The sequence below is a fragment of the Callorhinus ursinus genome, unplaced genomic scaffold (assembly GCF_003265705.2).
Source record: "Callorhinus ursinus isolate GAN/ISIS: 27379988/994484 unplaced genomic scaffold, GSC_fseal_2.0 scaffold28, whole genome shotgun sequence".
In the NCBI taxonomy this organism is placed as follows: domain Eukaryota; kingdom Metazoa; phylum Chordata; class Mammalia; order Carnivora; family Otariidae; genus Callorhinus; species Callorhinus ursinus.
Genome location: NW_027397090.1, coordinates 3850593 through 3870741, shown reverse-complemented (window position 1 = coordinate 3870741; position 20149 = coordinate 3850593). Strand labels below are relative to the sequence as shown.

The window sequence follows — 20149 nt, the reverse complement described above, 5'->3', positions numbered from 1 at the left end:
CGTCCAGAGGTTAAGTAACTTGTCTGAGGCTAGCCTGCTTTTCAGGGGATGAGCAAGAATTCTCAAGCTCAGGCTCCTTGGACTCTAGAGACCCGACTTTTAATCAGTAACCATCATGTCTCCCTTTTCTCATCTTGTCAGTTCCGTTTAATTCAGAGCAGCTGGGTAACTAAGGATTTTAGTCCCGATGAGAGAGTTCGTTTTGTTTTTGTTTGTTTTTTTTTTAATTTGGGAAGTTTTCAGACCTTGAACTTTTTGTGCTCTTAAATTACAAGTCAGAAGGTGCCCTTGAGGGGAAAAAAGGATTTCTGTCGTCATTGCCAGGGCTGGGCTAAGAACTCTCTTCTTGATTCAGATTTTTATTTTTCACTCATTAGACACTTCTCCTGCCATTTGCGGACTCAGTGAGTGTCTTAACCCATTTTACAATACTTCCAGCTGAGTCGTTGAAGACCTGTAAAATTTTTTGCATAGGTGATAAAAGCTCCAGCATTATTCCATTTTCTGTCCTCTCTTCCCTCCTTCCCTCACCCTTCACCTAGGAAAGTTTCTAGTATAGTAACAGGATCAGCTTTGACTAAGCTCCAGGCATAGAAATGTTGTGATGGCCCAAAGGGAGAGAAAAAAATGTGCCCCCCTCGCCCCCCCCCTGCCCCGGCCTGTTCCATCAGCTGAGAGGATATTTCAGAAGGGAGCTGCTGTGCTCTCTGGAAACTGATCTGGGCGTGGATTTACTTAATCAGGATGGTTACAGGTCCCTTACTATCCTGTGACTTGACTTCCCAGTTCCTCAGGATCCCCACTGGTAAAACGATGATCTTTTCCTGGGACAGTTGGGTGGTATTAAAGAAACAGTAGGTAGACTTTATTTTGCACAGAACATGAACAAAGAAATCAAAGAGTTGTGCTTCCCAAATCATTATAGCCAATGATTTCTAGACCCATTGGAAATCAAAGGACTGGAAAAGCACACCACCACCTCTGTGATTTATTCCTGATTGCTCAGCACACGATCACTTCACTGGTTTCTCCTGAGTCTAATCCTATCTGAAAATGACATAAAATTTTTTTTCCCTCCTCTTTCCAGTAAAAGTAACCCAGAGCTTACTTTTCTGCTTTCCCTTACGTGTGTGGGGCTGGACCACCAATTAGACCTTTCCTGTAAGAGTAGTGAATACAGTCATTCCTTCTGTAAACGCTTACTGGGTCCCTGCTCTGGGCAAGGCACAGCGAGGCTGCTGTGGGGGTTGGAGGCAGTCTGAGGCTGCTCTCGCCCTCTTGGACCTTCACGAAATCAACACATAATCCTCTGTTGTCTCTGGCTTGTAATATCGCTGTTCATCCTCTGCCTCCCTTCACCTGGACACTGAGCTGCTAAGTGTTACCCTGAGCGAAGTCTCAGGAGTGTGCTCAGCAGGTGCGTAGTTTTGACGGTCCTTTCTGAGTAGCCAAGACTCTGTAGGGTTTGCTGGGAGCTGTGGTCCAGGCCGGCTGCCGCCAGGGGGGTGCGCCTAGAGAGGATTGCTGACAGCCCCCCGGGTGCCGTAAATGCATCACATTTCCATGAACATTGACACAACAGACTCTGGGGTGAGCCATCCAAAACACACAGCAGGAGAGAAGGAAGCTGGATCGGGGAGAGCCTCAGCTCTTGGGTCTTCATGCTGAAAATGTCAGGTTTGATGACAGTGATGAAAATGTGTTTTCTCTCTCCTTCCTCCAGCCTCAGCCCCGGGGCTCCTGTAATTGACTGCGGTGGGTATGAATTACGAGTTCAGGGAGAGGGAGGCCTGCTGGAGTGACTTGGCACTCCTCTGCTGTGACAAGCAGGCAGCCGGGAGCCGGGCTCTGCCTCGCCTTTGCGGAGGGCAGGCAGAACCCCCAGCCCGTGCCCTCCTTCATCACGCCCTGCTCCAGATTTTTCCGGGCTCTGACCTGCAGGTTTTGTCAAGTACCACCTTGCTGGAAGCCTCATCGGTGGTTTCTGAGGTGAGGGAATGGCACTGAAATTGAGAAAACATTTGGTTTGCTTCAGGCAGTGGGATCTAGGTAGGAATATGCCAATCCCTTTCCCGTTTGGCTCAGGGATTTTGGACAGTATTTTTCCCTGGGGCTCAAAGGCATGCTTCTCCCCCACCCTGACCAAAGTAGCTGTTTGCTAAATATTTCAGAGGGTGATGATGGTGTTTAAGAGCTGCCACAATTCCAGTATTTTCGTTGCAAAACACCCCTGCCCTCCCTGCCAAGTATAAGGTTAGAGTTCCGGAAAAAAAAAAAAAAGGGAATATAATAGAAACCCAAGTCAGAGACCCACTCCAAAGACGGACCTTTCTCATTTCTCTCTGCTGTTCGGGGGGCCCACCGTGGGGGTCTTCATCTAGACTTCTCCCCACCGGTGACTTCATACTACTTACAGATTTTTGAGCTCATTTTAGGTTTAAAAAATGTAGATGAACCTCAAGAGAACGTAGAGCACTTATGCAGACTTCACGCATTTGCCCCCAAAATTGCATATTTATCTTCTAGCAGCAAGAAGAAAAAAAGACATTGACTTTCAATCCAACCCCCCATTTGATTCATAGCTAGAGCTCGCCAACATAACAATTGGTACTTTCTTGATTTCTGCGATTTGAAAACTTGACAATGAAGAGATTTAAAGAGAAAGATTAAAAATCGGAAGCTACTGGAATATTGAGAAGGCCTCACAGTGAAAAAAAGAATTCAGTGGATGAACTGAAAACTTCGGGTACCCGATGGTGAAGTTAGGGGACTCACCCTCCCACCCCCTACTCCGGTCTTTCCACTGTGATCCAAATCGTAGCAGTAGGGTCCATGGAAATTTAGAAACAAATGCGATTGTTCTTTATATTTAAATAGCTCAGAGAATAAGACAGCCTGTGCAGTGGAGCTGAATTAGTCACTAGGGAAGAGTGTTTCTCCCCGTATGAATAGAACTTTCATGATCATTGTTTGTGAGCCATGGAATGAAGAAGCAAGATGCTGACATACTTTTGAGATTTAGCAGATCACCCTATGTCCTCTGCATGGAGAAGTAATGAGAATGACTCCCTTTCCTTTGCCAGAACTTGCCCCCCTCTTTTTTTTTCATTAATCTCAGCTGAATCGAACAATTTCTCCACTCTGTACAAAATAATGCTCGTCTTTGTATTCATTTGATAGGCAAGGGCATCCAGTCTTTGCAAATGTGGGTCTGGGAATATCATGAATGATTGATACACAGAGTTGCAGGATTGGTCAAAGAGAACCAAAATCCGTCAAGTGATTAACACTTGGTTTTCAGGTAAAATTGTCACTCCTTCAGATGTCTCCAACTTCAGGTGTACTAAGGACAGAATGAGATGTAACTTGTCATGTTGAATAGGTTTTATTCCATTGCCTGGGCTTTCAAATTGCTTAGAGGATGATTATTCAAAAAACAAATACATATAGAATGAAGTCATGCCACTGTATTTTTAGTGCAGTGATAATCTTGATCCCAGAGTGAAGCTGGAGGGAATTATGTGCTGTCCCAGTTTAATCCCTGAATTAAGATTGCATTTAATCAAAAGTGTGAACTTAACCCCAGGTAGCTTTCAGACAAGTAGGATTAATTTTAGATACTTTAGAGTTCTATTTCCTTTTAATACTTTTAAGCAATCAAAATTGTTTTCAAAGTTCCTCTCGTTGCTTAAATTGTCCTAAAGTTTAAAATACAAGAAACTGAAATCCAAGCTAGAAAATGCAAGATTCTTTTGATATAATCGTGCCATTCAACAGTACTCTAATGAATTCATGTCACCATGTGCTGGGTGTATCTGCGCATACACACACACACACACACACACACACACACACTTTTTTCTTTTTAAACAGAAATTCAATTCTGTTTTACCCATTAGAAAGCATTTTGGCATGACTAGGAATAGGAAGCTTTTTTTTTTTCTTTGAGAGGGCAAATTAAACTTGTCTCAAGAAACAAATGCATTAATTTGAGACAAATATAAGTATCTTGCCTTCAAGGGATTTTAAGAATGTTTAAAGAGCAACACATCAATGGGGGAAATGAACCTGAAATCTTCTGAGATTAGCTTTCCTAGAAAGGTAAAGGTAAAACAAAAATAATACACTGTCATTGAAAGTCGGCAAGAAACTTTTGCTGATGGGTATTATTACTAGTGACCAGGATGGGCAAAGCCTTAAATTTAAATGTTTAAAAATAAGCTTTCTTTAAAGAAGTAGGTCCTAATATTTTCTTATCAGTTGGCACCTTTCCTCACTTAACTTTGAGTTGGTTTCTAGTCATTGCCTTGATCTTTATATTTTTCCCTCCATAAATGCTTTTAAATATTATATTTATTTATTTATTAGAAAGTGAGCCAGTGTGTGCGGGGGCGGGGCCCAGAGGGAGAGAGAGAGAGAGAGAGAGAGAGAGAGAGAATTTCAAGCAGACGCTATGCTGCACATGGGTCCCAAAACGGGGCTCGATCTCATGCCCCTGAGATCATGACCTGGGCTGAAATCAAGAGTCGAACACTTAACCATTTGAGCCACCCAAGGGCCCCCATGAATGCTTGTAAAATCACATTTTGTCTGCTCTGTACTTTGATTATGGACCAGTCCTTGACCACCAAAATGTGGGAGATGTTCTTTATCACTGGGAGAAAGTATCACTAGCACTGTGGGATCCATCGACTTTATTGAATCTTTGGCTCTTGCAGGTTATTGAATGACAACTGGTATCTACAGTAATGTTCCAGGTTCTCAACCTTTGTCAACAACTACTTAGTTATTTTGTGTTTATCCATTTTAATTGTGGATACTGTTTTTTGTTGCTTCTGAGATTTAGACTGGGGAGGTGGGGGAAATGATCCCATCTCAAAAGATCAAAATCTATAGAGCAGTAGATTCGAAGTTGGGGGCAGGTATGGTTGTCAAACCAAGAAGGGTTCCATGATGCATTAAAAATATATAGAGTTGTATGGTGACTAACATAAGATAAAATTTAAAAGACAAAAATATATAAAATTATATACAGAAAGAACACATCCTTCATTAATACCTTAACATTCTCTTCATTCCTAGTAGCATCATCATCCTTATGCTACCATCTTACTGTTGTTGAAAAACAAAATACCCTATTATACTGGGTGGGATTAAGCAGATACTCTTTTTTGTACTCTCTCCAGTTTAAAATTTCCTGCTATTTTTTTAAATAACTAGAAAACTTTAGATACACCTACTGAAAAAATGTATTAATGCAATGTGAAAATATTGTCCATCCATCTCCAACTATTTATGGGGGGCCTACTGCTAAACATTGCCCTTGGTACTAGGGATACTAAGACCTAGTTCCTTTCTCCCAAGGACGTGGGAGGAAAACGTGCAGTCAGAATACAAAGTACTAAGTCCTGCAGGGCCTCCATTTGTAGAACACATTCTGTTTTGAGTCTCCCAACACTTTTACAACATTTTACGTACGAAAATCCGGAATGCCAGCATTTATGTGATTTGCCCAGAGTGGCAAGGCTAATGATTGGTGGTCTACCAAGAACTCAGGTGGCGTGCCTTCCCATCTCAGGAGTCCGCACTAACAAACCGTGGCATAGGCTAGTAACAGCTGCACGGATAAAGAACACACACTAGATATTTCTACGTAGAGCCCCAGAAATAATTAGTTTGTTTTTAATGTAGCCTACTTCAGTGTTAAATTGTTTTGCAAGATTTGTCCAACAGCTCTGATACCCTTTTTCACAGAGTTGCAGTGGTGAGTCATTGATAATGTCTGAAGTCGCCGGCTTAAGTCACTATGTCTTCTGCTACCTAGTATAGTGTTCTAAACCTGCTCCTATGCTAAATAGCACTTTCTTCCCCTTCCCTTGTACTTGAATGCTTTGTACTTGGGACCCTTTCTGCCCTAGAAATGATTTAATAGTTTCTCTGCTATTTAGATGACATTGAACTTGTGATTTTTACTGTACAACTGAAAGGTCACAATCTGCCTTAAAGCCCCTTGCTAGACCAGTTTATAGTGATGAGCATCACAAGGGTACCACCCATAGAGATGGGCAAGAGGGTCCCCTGCCGAGCACCTTGTTTAGCCTTCTTTCAGCTGAGTTTGTTCCCATCAGCTGAGAAGGTGGTGGGTCTTTGGGGACATGCCCACCTTGAACCTGTGTCACTTCCAGATCATATTTTTGGTACCCAGGAGCCCAGAACTAGTTGACCAGATGTCTGGGAATCAGCTTCCATGATGTGTGAAAGCCTCTTTCTTTATCCACCGGAGGGTGCAAGGCACTACTGGTATACCCACCCCTGGGCCCTGAGGGATTGCCTTGGGCATCTGTGGCCTGTGGATGAGCTGTAGACAAAAATACAGACATCTGGTCCTTCCAGGTCTTTTTCATTAACGACTCATGTCGCCTGTAATATTTTCTTTTGAGACATTTATATGGCTGGGTCCTTATTACTCAGAATTCTATTAAAGAGGTCTTTCTCGACCACCTTTTCTATAGTATCCCCCTCCTTCACAATCTCTCCATCACCGTATGCTAATTACTTTTTGTGCTATGAAATTCTTTTACATAATCTTTGATTTATTTACATGCTTATGGTCTACCTTTCATTAGAATGGAAACTGCCTGAAGGTGGGAAATTGGTTATTTTGTTCAGTGCCATCCTACAGCGTCCAGAAGAGTGCCCGCTGCATAGTGGATAGTTTATATAACATTTTTGGAGTAAATAGACAAAGAAAGTGCCTTGAGGGTGGGAGTAAATTTTACTGCTTTAATTGGATGCAACATTTATATTTTCCTTCCACATGTCATCTTATCAGAAGTGAGGAGAAAAAAAAACTCCAAACAAGTTAGGAAATTAAATGTTTAGAAGCATGCACATGTTAGTGGAATCATTTAAGGGGCAAAATAGGACTGGAATTCCCTGAAAGTAAGGAATGCGGTTAGACCAATAATGGTATGAGTTTTCCACTGAACGAAGAGGGTGGTGAAATTGATGACCCACTTCTGAAAGTTTGGTTCTATTGGAAAAAGCCAACTAATTAGAAAATGTTACAGCAGTTAAAGTTTTTCACTTGGGCCTGTATTGTCTTCGATTACACTGTTCTGATTGCACATGCAGTATTTATTTCACAACTTTCTTCTCAATGACCTTCCAAAAATGGTGTGATTCCTCGTATTGCTGGCTAGATGGTTCTCTAATATAAGCCTCTGGTGTTTGCAGTCATTAAATGGGATTCAAAGTGCCTACCTCAAGCACATCAAGTAAAATCCTCCATCAAATAAACAGTAATGCTTATTTGGTTCCCAAGTAGCTATCTGAAATAAGCAGACTCCAAACAATTGTGGGGTTTTTTGTTTTTTTTTTTCTTTTTAAAGCATGGCTCGAGTGAAATACCAATGTCAGTATTGAGTAACTTGCTCATTACCAGTTAGTTACTAACTGGGGTAAGGTTTAAAGACCACAATACCCTGGATCTAAACACATACTTTTACTGGATTCTTTGATTCTTTCACTGGTTAACTCTATTTTCTGGATCAGAGTTTTAGAAAACTTTTGGAATATGCTAGCTTCAGATTTTAGGGTTTGGGAGTGACTTGTCAGTACTAAATTGTCTTCATTGACAAGTACACAGCCATCATGCACTTAACTGATATATGTATATATATTTTAATCAAGGCAGCTCTTTGTATTTTGTTCTCAAAGTCAGAGAAGAAAAAGGAGGGGTGAAATCTGTACCTGCTCTCCCCCCCCATTTTGTCAGTGGTACTCAAAAAAGGATACAAACTATGGAATCCTACATATTTTATTTCCTGGCAACTGCTTCATCAGCTCATGAAAGGAATAATATAATTTATTACTACTCCTTTCTAAATATTAATCTCACATCTTCATGGAATGACTTAAGATCATTTATCAACTGGAGCACCTATGTAGCTCTATTGCTTTTAGCACAAACTTTTTATTCCCAGTCAAATCAGAGAATAGAATATATAGATAAAATTTCAAAGCTAGAAGGAGACTAGAGGGCATATTTTGTCTGTCTTCTCTCATTTTACAGATAAAAGAGCCCACGAAGATTTTGCAAGGTCACACAAGTGGCTGGTGGCAAATCTAACAGTATAGGCCAATTTCCCCAAATTCTAACTACTTCTTTTAGTTATCTCTCCACATTTTCTCAATACTCACCATATTAAAACATTATACAAAGCCATCTAAGATGTTTTTTATATACTCTTTTTCTCATTTCTTCAAAAAAAACATGTTGTAATTCACACATTCGGTCACATTTGAGATCATTGGACTATGTGATAGTAATCAACCAATAGAACTTTTTTTTTTTTTTTTTTGGGTGGGCAGCAAAGCAAGGTTTATTGAGTGATAATACAAATCTCCTGAAGAGGGAGGGGCCCCGAGAGGGTTGTCCCCAATGGAACATATTAACTTAAAAGAAATTTTAAATTGTGTAGGTAACATATTCATGTAGTTCAAAGGTAACGAAGTATTAAAGGGCATGTAGTAAAGGTTTCCCTCCTATATCAAGGGGTTTTGTGTGTAATCACCAGAGAAATGTAGAGATCATAGTGTTCTTTATAGACTGTCTTTCTTTTCATTTCATTTTAAGTTGTATCATGGAGACTGTTCTCTGTACATAATTTAGTCAGTTACATTCCCTTTTACGGTCGTGTTGTACCCCATTGTATTGCTTTGTCATTATTAATCCCTATCAGTATACATTCAGGTTGTTTACAACTTGCAGTTATTACTAACAGTGCTTTAGTAAATAGCCTTGCATATTTACGTGTGTAAATAAATATGTAGGATAAATTCCTAAAAGTAGAATGACTTCTTGTAGAGTTTTTTAAGATACTGTCCAGTTACGGTCCAAAGAGCTGGACAGATTTACATTCCCATCATCATTATGCGAGAATGATTGTCATATCATGCCCTCACTAATAGGATGTTACCTCTTTATATTGTTTATATCTGAAGGTGAAAAAGTGATTATCTTGTTGTGGCTTTCATTTACTTTTGTCTTCATCTGCATGAAGTTAGGCATATTTTTATATGTTTAAGAAACTTTATCTTTTAAGAGATTACTATACTCCTATCCTTTGCTTGTTTTCCTACTGAATATTTGTCTTATTGATTGTAGAAACTCTTTATATATGACAGAAATAGCCTTTTGTCTGTAGTAGGGGCTGGGATCTTTCCCTTTGTGCCTTTTCAGAGATTACTGTATTCCTGTCTTTTGCCTGTGTTCCTACTGCATTTTTCTCTTATCGATAGTGGAAACTCGTCATATATTAGGGAAATCACCTTTTGTCTGTAGTAAGAGCTGGAAACATTTCCCGTTTGTCGTCTGCCTTGCTTTTGAAGTTTTTTTTTTTTTTTGCCATACCTTATTTATTTTTTTACATTGTTAAATGTATCACTTTTTCTAAATCACTTTTTTGATTTACATTATACTTGGACAAACATCTTTCACTCTAAGATTATTTTTTTTAAACCTCCCATATTTCTCAGGGTACTTTTATGGTTTTATTCATTTACTTTTACATTTAAATTTCATTTGGAATTAGTTCTGATGTAAGATGTTAGCATGATTTCAATTTTATTTTATTTTTTTCCCCAGTTGGCTGTTGTTTCAACATCACTTATGAAGTAATCTGTTTTTCCCCACATGATTTAGGATAGCACCCTTATATACTATATTTTCGTATATTTGGGGTCAATTTCTTGACTTTCCATTCCATTATAATCTGTTGACATTTGCTACCAGTATATGCTTTAATCATTAGTTTTAATATATTTTAATATCTAAAGGGCTAATTCCTCCCTACTGTGAGACACATTTTTAAAGTGAGACCTTTAATTTTTTTTTAAATTTCAGCTTTATTGAGGCATAATCAACATAGAAAATTGTAGGATATTTAAAGTGTACATTGTAGTGATTATATATATGATTATATATATATGATTATATATATATACACACACACATAAAATGTAAGGATTTCCTCCATCTAGTTAATTGACATTCATCACCATATGTGTGTGTGTGTGTGTGTGTATTTATATATATATTTATAGATATACATATATGTCTGTGTATAGACATATTTTTTTTTTTTTGGTGAGAACATTTAGGTTCTACTTTCTTAGCAGATTTCAATTATATGATACAGTGTTAACAACTATCATCACCATTACATTCGATCTTCAGTCATACATTAGATCCTGAGACATGACTCATCTTCCGGTTGAATGTTTGTACCCTTTTACCAACCTGCCCCTGTTTCTCCCACCCTCAAACCTCTGGTAACCACTTTTCTACTGTTTCTACAAGTCTGGCTTTTTTTTTTTTTTTTTTTAAAGAGTCCGCATATAAGTGATGCCATGTAGTATTTGTCTTCTTTCTGCTATCATAATTTGTTTTCCAAGTATATTTATATAATAACTTCCATAATATGTATTCATATAACTTCTTTTTTATCCTATTTCAGAAAGTTGTTAAATTGCAAAATAATGGGATAGGAGCTCAACTGAGATGGTTGGGGGAGGTAGGTTTCCCAGAATGATCATTTAATGTGCTTTGCTTGACACGTGAAATCTGATGAAAGAGAACATCTTTTGACAAAGATTCTGGTGAGGCAGATGCCCACTGTTAACTTGGACCCTATAGGGAGGGGAGCTGTATTGGAGTGTCCTTAAAACCACGGAGCGCACATAAGTTGAAGTTAATGGAGGATACACTGATGACTTCAAAGGTCCTGTGGTTTTTATAGTCTGGATTAACTGTAGTTCCTTAATATATTTAAGAAATAGAACCTTCAGAGGTTAAACCAGTGAGGGAAAGCACACAGTTTTCCTTTTTTCCTGGGCTGGCCCTAGTTTTATGAAAATGAATTTCTAAGCATCTTTTCTATGGATTGGGGCTTCTTGGCAAAAAGGGAAATCTGTGTAATGCATTACTTCTGAGCTTTTTCTTAAAGGATTCAAGGATAGACATATGGATAATGGATTAAAAATATAAATCTGGTCTTTCCAGTCATAGAAATCTTCCGATCCAAGAGGTGCTTTTCCCAGTTTCCAAAAAATGTAGGGCTGTATACTCATACTCATAAAGGACCAAGACAAAATACATGATATCTGACACTAAAAAAAAAAAGAAAGAAAGAAAAAGAACAAGAAACAAAATCCAACCCACTGTACTTTTCTTATTTCAGCCCTGTGATCAGACAGAGTGACTTGTAGTCAAATCTAGATGCCAACATGCAGTGCCACCTTCCAGCCACCAAGCCTGTAACTAAGCACTTTTGTTCGGTAAAATTACAGAAGGGATGCTGTTCCATAAGATATTTTGTTCTATTTTTGTACCTACAGTTCATCTAGGAAAATGGCTGTCACTTGGTTTTCTCACATACTTATCCCACATTCGTCTGTCTGTGTGTACGTGTGTGCTTAGGGGAAGTGCAGACTTACGATGTTGTTGTAGAAACAATGATACACAATGATGCGCCCCCCACCCCAGTGTAGACTTGTTCTGCTTTCCAGCAATCTGTTTGAGACAACACTGGGGGGTTTGACACCTTCTGGTTTACATACACATATAGGTGGCAATTTAGAATTTATGGAGGCTCTGTTAGGAAAAGTCACTGCCAATATAGGATTAGTTTGGAAAGAGTTCCATCTAAACTGATCTGCAGCCTTCTTTTACCAAGCGTGCAAACATGTATGAATTTAATCTTAACTGAGATACGCCTCACACAGCAATGTAAGGATTGCACAAAGATAATCTGCATAGTCAAAATTTTCACAAATGCTCTAATTAATAGAGTGATAGGTGTCATTCATGGTGATAACTACATTTTTATGAAGTGGAGAATTGTGGAATACTTGCTAAATCTTTCTTGGTAAAATGTAAGTCCTTCAAAGCCAAAGACTATTTTTGCTCATCTTTATATTCCCAGCACAGTGTCTGGTGCAGAATAGACACTTAATGCTCATTGAATGAACAAGTGGGCGAATGAAACTCTTTCCTTAGCAAGATTATTTGAAATGAAGAGATTAAAATGTTTCCTGGAAATAGAAAAAGCGCATGCAGGCCCATGCTTACTGCTCTACTTTGATTGAGAAGGAAATTGATTTTTCCCCTGTATTTTTAGAAACCCAGTCACTTAAGAATTACCCTCTTCGTTAAAAAAAAATTTTTACACGCATTGTTAATGCCATGTTAGTTTTGATGTGATTTCTAATGAGCAGTCTCTCCAGTCAAAGAAAAAAACCGAGATCCTTTTTAGCTTCCCTGACAACCGTTGTCCAGTAGATCATGGAAAGATACACAAACCCTTCTCCCCCACGTGCACAGGTACATGTGTTGGGGGTGGTGGGGTGGAGAATGATTCAGGGCCAGAGAGTCACTTAGTTTACATTAATTAAAACAGGAGCAGAGACAACTTTCATTCGAGAATATTATTTTTCATTTATTGGCTTTTTTGCCGTACTGGTAATTTTGCCTAAATTACCTGTCACAGAAGGCACATAGATGATGCTTATCTGTGATCCTAATCATAAATGGAGTTTATATTTATTCAGGAGGCTGTGAAATTCCGTTTGCCTTGTTAGTGCTATAACTAGGAATTCGCTCTTTAAATTAATCTTGCATACCAGTAGTCTTGTTGAATATATTTCCCGATACGAGAATCAGAGAAATTTGTTTGGCTTTTGGCCTTAGTACCTTGTGTATAGCAGTGCATTTTGAGCTCGTTAATCAGTACCTGAGTAGCCCTTCTCCTCCAGCGATCTTTAATCAATAGGCAAAAGTGGTTTGGAGATTTTTACTGAACGGATGGATATGGAATCTCTAGTGGACTTGCCCTAGAGATTCCCCTCCATTTTTAATCCCTTTGTGGAGAGTAGGGATAAATGGTAGAACAGAACATTTTAGAGTATTTGGCTGAAATAACAGGAGAGATTGAACGCAGGAGAACTTAGGAACCAATTAGAGAATGCCACCAGGGCTGATACTGCATTTCAGATGCACCAGTCAACACAGAACGTGTTTGGGGCGCCTGGGTGGCTCAGTCCATTAAGCGTCTGCCTTCAGCTCAGGTCATGATCCCAGGGTCCTGGGATCGAGCCCCGCATCGGGCTCCCTGCTCAGCAGCGAGGGGCCTGCTTCTCCCTCTGCCTCTGCCTGCCGCTCCCCCTGCTTGTGCTCTCTCTCTCTCCTGACGATAAATAAAATCTTAAAAAAAAAAAAAATAGAGCATGCTTAGTTTTATGTTGCCATAATGATGACCTGTTTTTTAAAAAATGCCCCGCATGTGTAGCCCTAACATTTAGGTTACAATTCGGTATTAAACTCAGAAGTTCTCAGTTGCTTTGTTTAAGCCAAATTGGTGGCTAAATATTCAGACTTTCTTTCTCAAGGGTGGTAGGTTTGAATTTGAGCTGGCATGGAGCCTTTGGCTCAGGCGATTGAGTGATTTCTCCAATTTTGTGCCAGAGACAGGTCTAGGGCTTTTTCTGATTCCCCAAATATTGCTGTTTCTACCACACTGTGTGGTAGGAAGCCATTTCTTTAAAAAAAAAAAAAAAAAAAAAGTGATCCTAGAGCATTCGACCCCAGGATAATTTTAAAATTTGCTGTGTAAGCCCAGAGCATTAAAAAAAAGAAAAAAATGTGATGTGTAGTATAAGGCAAGGGTCATAAACTGTGGCCCGTGGGCCATATCCAGGCTGCTACTGGTTTCTCTACATGAAGTTTTACTGGGACACAGTCCCACCCAGTCATTTATGTACGTCTGTGGGGGATGACGTCAGGGGGAGGAGTTGCGGCAGAGATCCTGTGACCTGCAAAGCCTAAAATATTTATGACCTGGACCATTATAGGAAAACTATACTGACCCTTGATAGAAGGTAAGGATGAAAAAAATGAGTATAAAAATTAACACGATCAATTTGCAATAAATTGTGAGTAAAATAGGCTTTCCAAAGAAGCTAAAAAGTTAGCACGTTGTTGAGAGATGGGGATGACCTGTCCATTAAAGACTAGAATGCCGACCTGCGTTGAAAATAAGGGAGAATTAGGTTTCCGGAGACTCGGAGCCCCTGACTCGGCGTTGAGTTGCCGGCATGAAGTCTGTGACTTGAACAACGTTGGCTCAGGACGGGACCTGCCTCTGACCGTCATTTATGTTGTGCTAACCCTGGTAGAACTTGAACACTCATCAGATGTCCTTCTTCTTGGCAGGTGGAGTGGATCCAACAGCAAGTGGTAAAAAAACGGACAAAGAGGGATTATGACTTCAGTCGTGCCCAGCCGACTTACTTCAACGATCCCAAGTGGCCAAGCATGTGGTATATGGTGAGGAGGCCTGGCTTGGGGCGGTGTTGTACAGGGGACGTCTTTGGGGCCTGGGAGGACACAGAAGCCGTGAGCAGGGACCCACCATGCCTGATGGCCTATGCTGTTTTCTGGTTCTTTCTGGAACTTAGTTCTTTGGTTCTAAGGAGAAACAAAAGGGATTTGGGACTTAGAGAATTTCTGTTTGAGAGCTTACTCTGTGAGGCTTTCTAAATCTGAGCCAGAGGATAGAAAAATACACCGAGGCGCAGACAGACACCCTTAGACCTATCAATAATCCTGTTACTCTCTGATACCCATTTCCTCCGCCTTGAAACCAGTCTGGGTAGTGGATACTGGCTCTTGGAAATTACTACAATGAACCTGCCGGTAAGTAACAGATTCCTGACTTTCGTCATCTAATAGGCGCCTGCTCACCTGAGGTAATAGTTTTAAAAAAACTAGGGAAAATAGTTTTTTAAACTAAGGACGAAAGTAGTTGGAAAGTGAGTGTTCAGTGGTTCAAGCAAAAAACTTGCAGTGAGGGGATTTAAGTGTGGGGAAGAGTTTTCCACCTGTCCACTTGATGTTGCCTCCTTTGAAAATCTGTTTGTCTAGTCTGAGGGTTTTATGATCCTGGAGAACGATGTTACTTATTCTTCTTCATGAAATCTCCATGTCTCCAGTTTGCTCTGTAATCTACAAAGATACTTTTATCTTTTTTGGAAGCCTTTATTGCTCATTATTGCCAGGGGATTTTTCCCCTAATCTATTTTATTTTTTGCAACCCTGTCTCTGCTTCCCTGCAAATCCATAGCATTGTGTAAACCTTTCTTAAGCTTTCCTGCCTTCATCCCTTTTATTCCTTCCGCCTGGGGCGGGGGGGGGGGGGAGGCAGGGGGGGCTCTTCTCCTGCCCTTCCCCACCACCCTTAGGGGGCCCTCGCCCATTCTTCAGGATCCACGCCTGAGGCCGGCTGCTTCAAGTCTCCCTTGTCCTCACCTATCAGCTCTTTCCTTCCTCTGCTGTCCACGGCCCTGTGTCTCTGCTACACATGGCATCCTTCCCTTGGCTCTTTGTTTCTAGAGCTGTCAATATTTTAATCATACTCCTGTTACACGGGCAAGGTGTGGGGTCTCACATATCCCCCGGAGAATCTGACCTAGCACCTCACAATGCCAGAAATTTGTGCTTATTTTGAGATGGGTGAAAGTGGCCGGCTTCTCCCCCGGTTTCCCTTTTCTCAGTCTTACCCAGAAGTGGAAGGTTGTGGAAACATTTTGGACCCAGAGAGAATTTTACATAGAAAACTCTTTAAGGCGTAACAAAAAAGAGAGAGGGAGAGAGGGAGAGCGGCCGTAAAGCTAAGTTTAAGGGGATGTGGGACTCTAAATAGCCTTTGAGTAGAAATCACCTGAGGGGCGGTAAGACACTTGACAGTTCGTTAGCTCCAAGACCAAGGAAGGGTGTACCGCATGGGAAGGCATTAGAATGAGTGTTGGCAGGACCCAAGGAGCTTTGTCCAGGCTGACAAAATGGTAAGAGTGTGTAATGGGATTAAGAGGTAGGATGCAAGCGAAGTCGCTCTCCACCTGTATTCCTCCTTGCCTTACATTTCTTCTTGCAAGAAAGAGCCTGACTGCTGTTTGCACCTGTCCCACTGGATGGTGGTCGTGTAGGGCAGCTTTTCCTGACCCTCTCATCACTCCAGGAGGGCGGCCTGGGATCTGGTAGGCACTGTGGCCAAGACATTAGCATGCTGGCCGGCCTGTAGAGCAAGATCTCTACTCCCAAGAGCCCTTGCTGTTTCTTTGGAAATTTCCTTTCAGTATGGGAAAAGGTTGAGGGAGGAGATTTTACTTGGGCAGTTAAAATGTTGGGTGTTTTTCAACACCTATTTGATAACTCAAAGAGGTCACATTTTTACGGAGCACTTCCTGTGTGCCAGGCAAATGTGCTCAATACTTTGAGTATGTTTGCAATGTAGTGTGAACAAAAGTGTGCATATGAATATTGGTTGTTTTCAGAGTGAGGAAATGGTAGCTCCTGAAATTTAGACAACTTGCCTAAAATCACCCAGCCTGAAAGTGGTAGAGCAGAGCTGCCAACCCTTTACACAGGTTAATGGTGTCTGTGGGACTGACCTGGCATCCTTTCCCCCACCCTTCTGCTATTTACGAGCACTGTCAGAAGAAGACCCTCTAGTCCAACCCTCCAGGAACTTCTCTCCATGGAGAAATGGCTAAAATTCAAGGCAGAATGGTGTGGATGCCATGGTGGATGAACAAGTTCTCTTGGAAGAACTAAAGTGTTTCAGAGCTTCCTATTCAGTAGTTGATTTTCCCTTAACCAAAGGGATGGGAAATCGGTTATGCACCTTAAGTTTATCTGTCAGGAGTGAGAGAACAGAATGAGAGCTAGGACTTCAAATCTGCCAACCTTTATGCAAATCCCCATTGCTTCACTTACTGTGCCCATGAGTGGATCACTGTAACTTGCCTCAATTGTAAACTAATTGTATCTGGTTCTTATGTATTGGTTAGCTATTGCTGTGTAACAAATCACAGAACTTAGTTTTTAAAACCATTACTTCATGGGCTCTGTGGGTCAGGCCATTCAGACAGGGCCCAGCAAGGATGGCTTCTCTTTCTGTGGTGTCTGGGGCTTAAGCTGGATGACTCAAAGGCTTGGCTGCAGCTGGAGGATTCACTTGCAAGTGGCCTGGTTACTGGCCTCACCACAGGGCAGCCTGACTGTTCTCTTGAGATGGCGCTGGCTTCCGCCAGGGCAAGTGATCCTATCACCTAAGCTCAGAAGTCACAGACCGTTTCTTCTGGAATTTTCTATCGGTCGCATGTGCCAGCTTGGATTCAGCATGTGAGGGGACTGTATGGAGAGGGTGAGGAATGTTTGGGAAGCTGGTCACCACAATTAAATGAAGTACTACCTGAACAGCCTTTAGCACAGTGCCTTTTCTGACACTGGAAAACCGTCAGTAAATCTTAACTTACTACTCTCTGACCCTTTTACTGCGGTACATGCTGTTCCCTCCGTCTGTTGTTTGAACCGCTGCTGGTCAAGGAAGAGGGGGATCATATGTCCAGTGGGAACGCTTCAGAGCATTCTGGTGGCACATCAGTGACCCAGCTGGGGCAAGGTGCTGATTTTCTTCTTCCTTTCTCTGAGCCCCGGGCCTTGCTGCCATGTTTCTGAGGGCTGCTTGGCGAGTCTCCATAGGGTCCTGCCTTCAACTCATTAGCCTGGGCCCGGGCCTGTCATTCTATATTTATCACAGGAGAGTGGAGATTAAAGAATGGCATGGAGTGTGCCTGAGTGTCTCTTTTAATTAATTTAAAAGCTTTGCCCCTGTTGCTCCTCCCCTTGGAAACTGGTGTGTGAAACCATTATGTCTGGCCTTGGGGCTTGGGCAATTTATCCAGGGAAATGTACATCTGCATCTACAGGAGTTGGTTAGGGAGGAGACGGTGGCCATAAAATTACTCCTCTGTCCTGAAACACTGTGCTCAGGCTTCCCAGAGTCGGGAGGGCCCAATCCTAAAAACAGCACTCATTCTTCTTGCATCAACAGACTTCCTTCCGTAGGAACTCTTTGTCTGGCAAAGGGGGCAGGCACTGAGGATTGAGGAAAACATGATTTGTGCTTCCTAAGATCAGTAAAGCCGGGGAGGAATATGTAAGCACAAACGAAAGCGTGCTGGGCAAAGGGCTCCTTCCAGAACTCTCTCTGGGATCATGTACATACATCCAGACTCTTCTTCTTGGGCTTTGGGCTCTGTAATTCTTGCTTGCAGGTCTGCTGCTTCCGTTGGAAGAAACTAAAAGCTCCTGAGTAGCTTTTTAAAACCTATCCAAGCTTGGGGTCCCCCCATCAGAGATTCCTGAGGTTTCTGGGAGTATGGCACTGGCGGTGGGATTTCATCGGCACTAACTCAGGACTGAATGCTGTGTGACTCAGTGCCCTGAGTCTGGTATGGAGTAAATGCTCAATAAATGCTAATCAAATCAGTAGTTGAGTAAACTGAACGAAAAGCAAATCTGTGATGAGCTCCATAGTAGAGAAAATAATCGCTGACATTTATGGAGTGCTTAGTATGTGTTAAGTGTGTTGCCAAACCTTTACATGTATCCTCTTACCACCAGTGTTCCAGTGAGCTAGGGACTAACACTGTCCTCGTTTTACAGCTGAGGAAATTAAAGAAGAGACAAATTAAGTAAGTTGTCCGAAGTCCCACCCTATTTACCGGGGACAAGCCCTGCTATTCAAACCCCAGTGACTCTGACCCCAGAAGCTGGACTACCAACCTTGACATCCATGGTTCGCACACTGGCAGGGGTCAGAATCATCTGGAGGGATTGCTGCCCACCTCTCCCACACCCCCCCAGCCCAGATCTGGGAACCTGCATTTCTAACAGGTTCCCAATCTATGCTGATGTTAGGGTCCCGCGGCCCCTTTGAGACCTCTTTGCTCTACTCTACCTCAGACACGAGTGTTATATGAACATAGCTGGCTTCTGTCTTTCCGTCATCAGCTGGAGTAAGGAGGGCTTTTCAAACTTAGGGGACAGTTTAAAGCACGCTTGGTCAATTTAACTTGTTTTTCTTGATCTTCTACCTTTTTCCTTCAGCATTCTCTATTTGGGAAGCTGGCAGCTTTAATGCAAGAAGATAGTTTTATTTTGCTTGCCCTGATTGAAAATACTCTTGCCTTATATATTCTTTCAAGATGCTCCACAGACAGAGGTTATCTGACAGGAAAGGTCGTGAAGATTTGGCCAAGTCTTTGGGAACTCAGTATAATAGAAATGTTTTTTTTTATTAATTAATTTTATTTATTTACTTATGATTTTATTTATTTGTTAGAGAGAGAGAGCAAGCAGGGGGAGCGGCAGAGGGAGAGGGAGAAGCAGGCTCCCTGCTCAGCAGGGAGCCCGATGCAGGACTCGATCCCAAGACCCCAGGATCATGACCTGAGCCGAAGGCAGATACTGGACCCGCTGAGCCACCCAGGCATCCCAGAAATGGTTTTAATGTACCCAGCTGGTATAATAGATCATTTTGATCCTACTAAAGAAAATTCAGTGGGACTCTGGAGACAGCAAGCCTAAGTAAGGTGCCTCCCCAAGAGTCTGGAAATTCCAATCAAACAAATCCAGGGGGTTAAATATTTTTTAAGTTATTGTAAAGTATTTCAGATACAGAGAAAGTGTAAAGAATACCACAAGTGCCTATCCACTCATTCCCAAACTAAGGGATAGAACATGAAACTGTTGGAAGTCCCTTATGAGCTCAATCCTAATAACATCCCTTCATCCTCTACAGAGTTAGCGTGGATGCTCACATCCTCTACAGAGTTAGCGTGGATGCTCAATTTGAAGTACATGGGGGAGATGCCCTTTGTTGACAGATGCTTCTCTCTGTGGGAAGGGTATCCAATTTGCAGCAGATTAACATTATTTGAAATCATCCTAAAAAACACTCATTCGTAGATAGAATTCGACACTTGGGCTCTTGACAAACAGTCCCCAAAGGAACCTGGAAACGAAACTTGGGTGAAAAATTAAGTTTGATAGAAAAGGTCTTTTGTTCATTTTAGTCATGTAAATATTTTATTGTGTAAAGAAATTGATGTAGTGTTATACGATATCTCTTGTCTAACTTATGGAACTAATAATTTGAAAAGAAAAGAAAAAAACTAATAATGATTTTAGACAAGCCCATAGTAAATACCTTAATTTTTTTTTTTTTTTTTTTTTTTTTTTTTT

At 41.2% G+C, this 20149-nt stretch overlaps 1 protein-coding gene across 8 annotated transcripts in view; it reads left to right on the top strand.

Moving 5' to 3' along the window:
- PCSK5 (proprotein convertase subtilisin/kexin type 5) overlaps positions 1–20149 on the top strand; it is a 465096-nt gene that overhangs the window by 72986 nt on the left and 371961 nt on the right. For all 8 annotated transcript variants that reach the window (XR_012374027.1, XR_012374026.1, XM_073878061.1 and 5 more), the window contains exon 3: positions 14273–14386. Coding sequence is in view for 6 of the 8 variants with exons in the window: in XM_073878061.1 (XP_073734162.1) it covers positions 14273–14386 (114 nt within the window). In the remaining 2 variants the exon portion in view is untranslated. The remainder of the gene's footprint in view (positions 1–14272; positions 14387–20149) is intronic.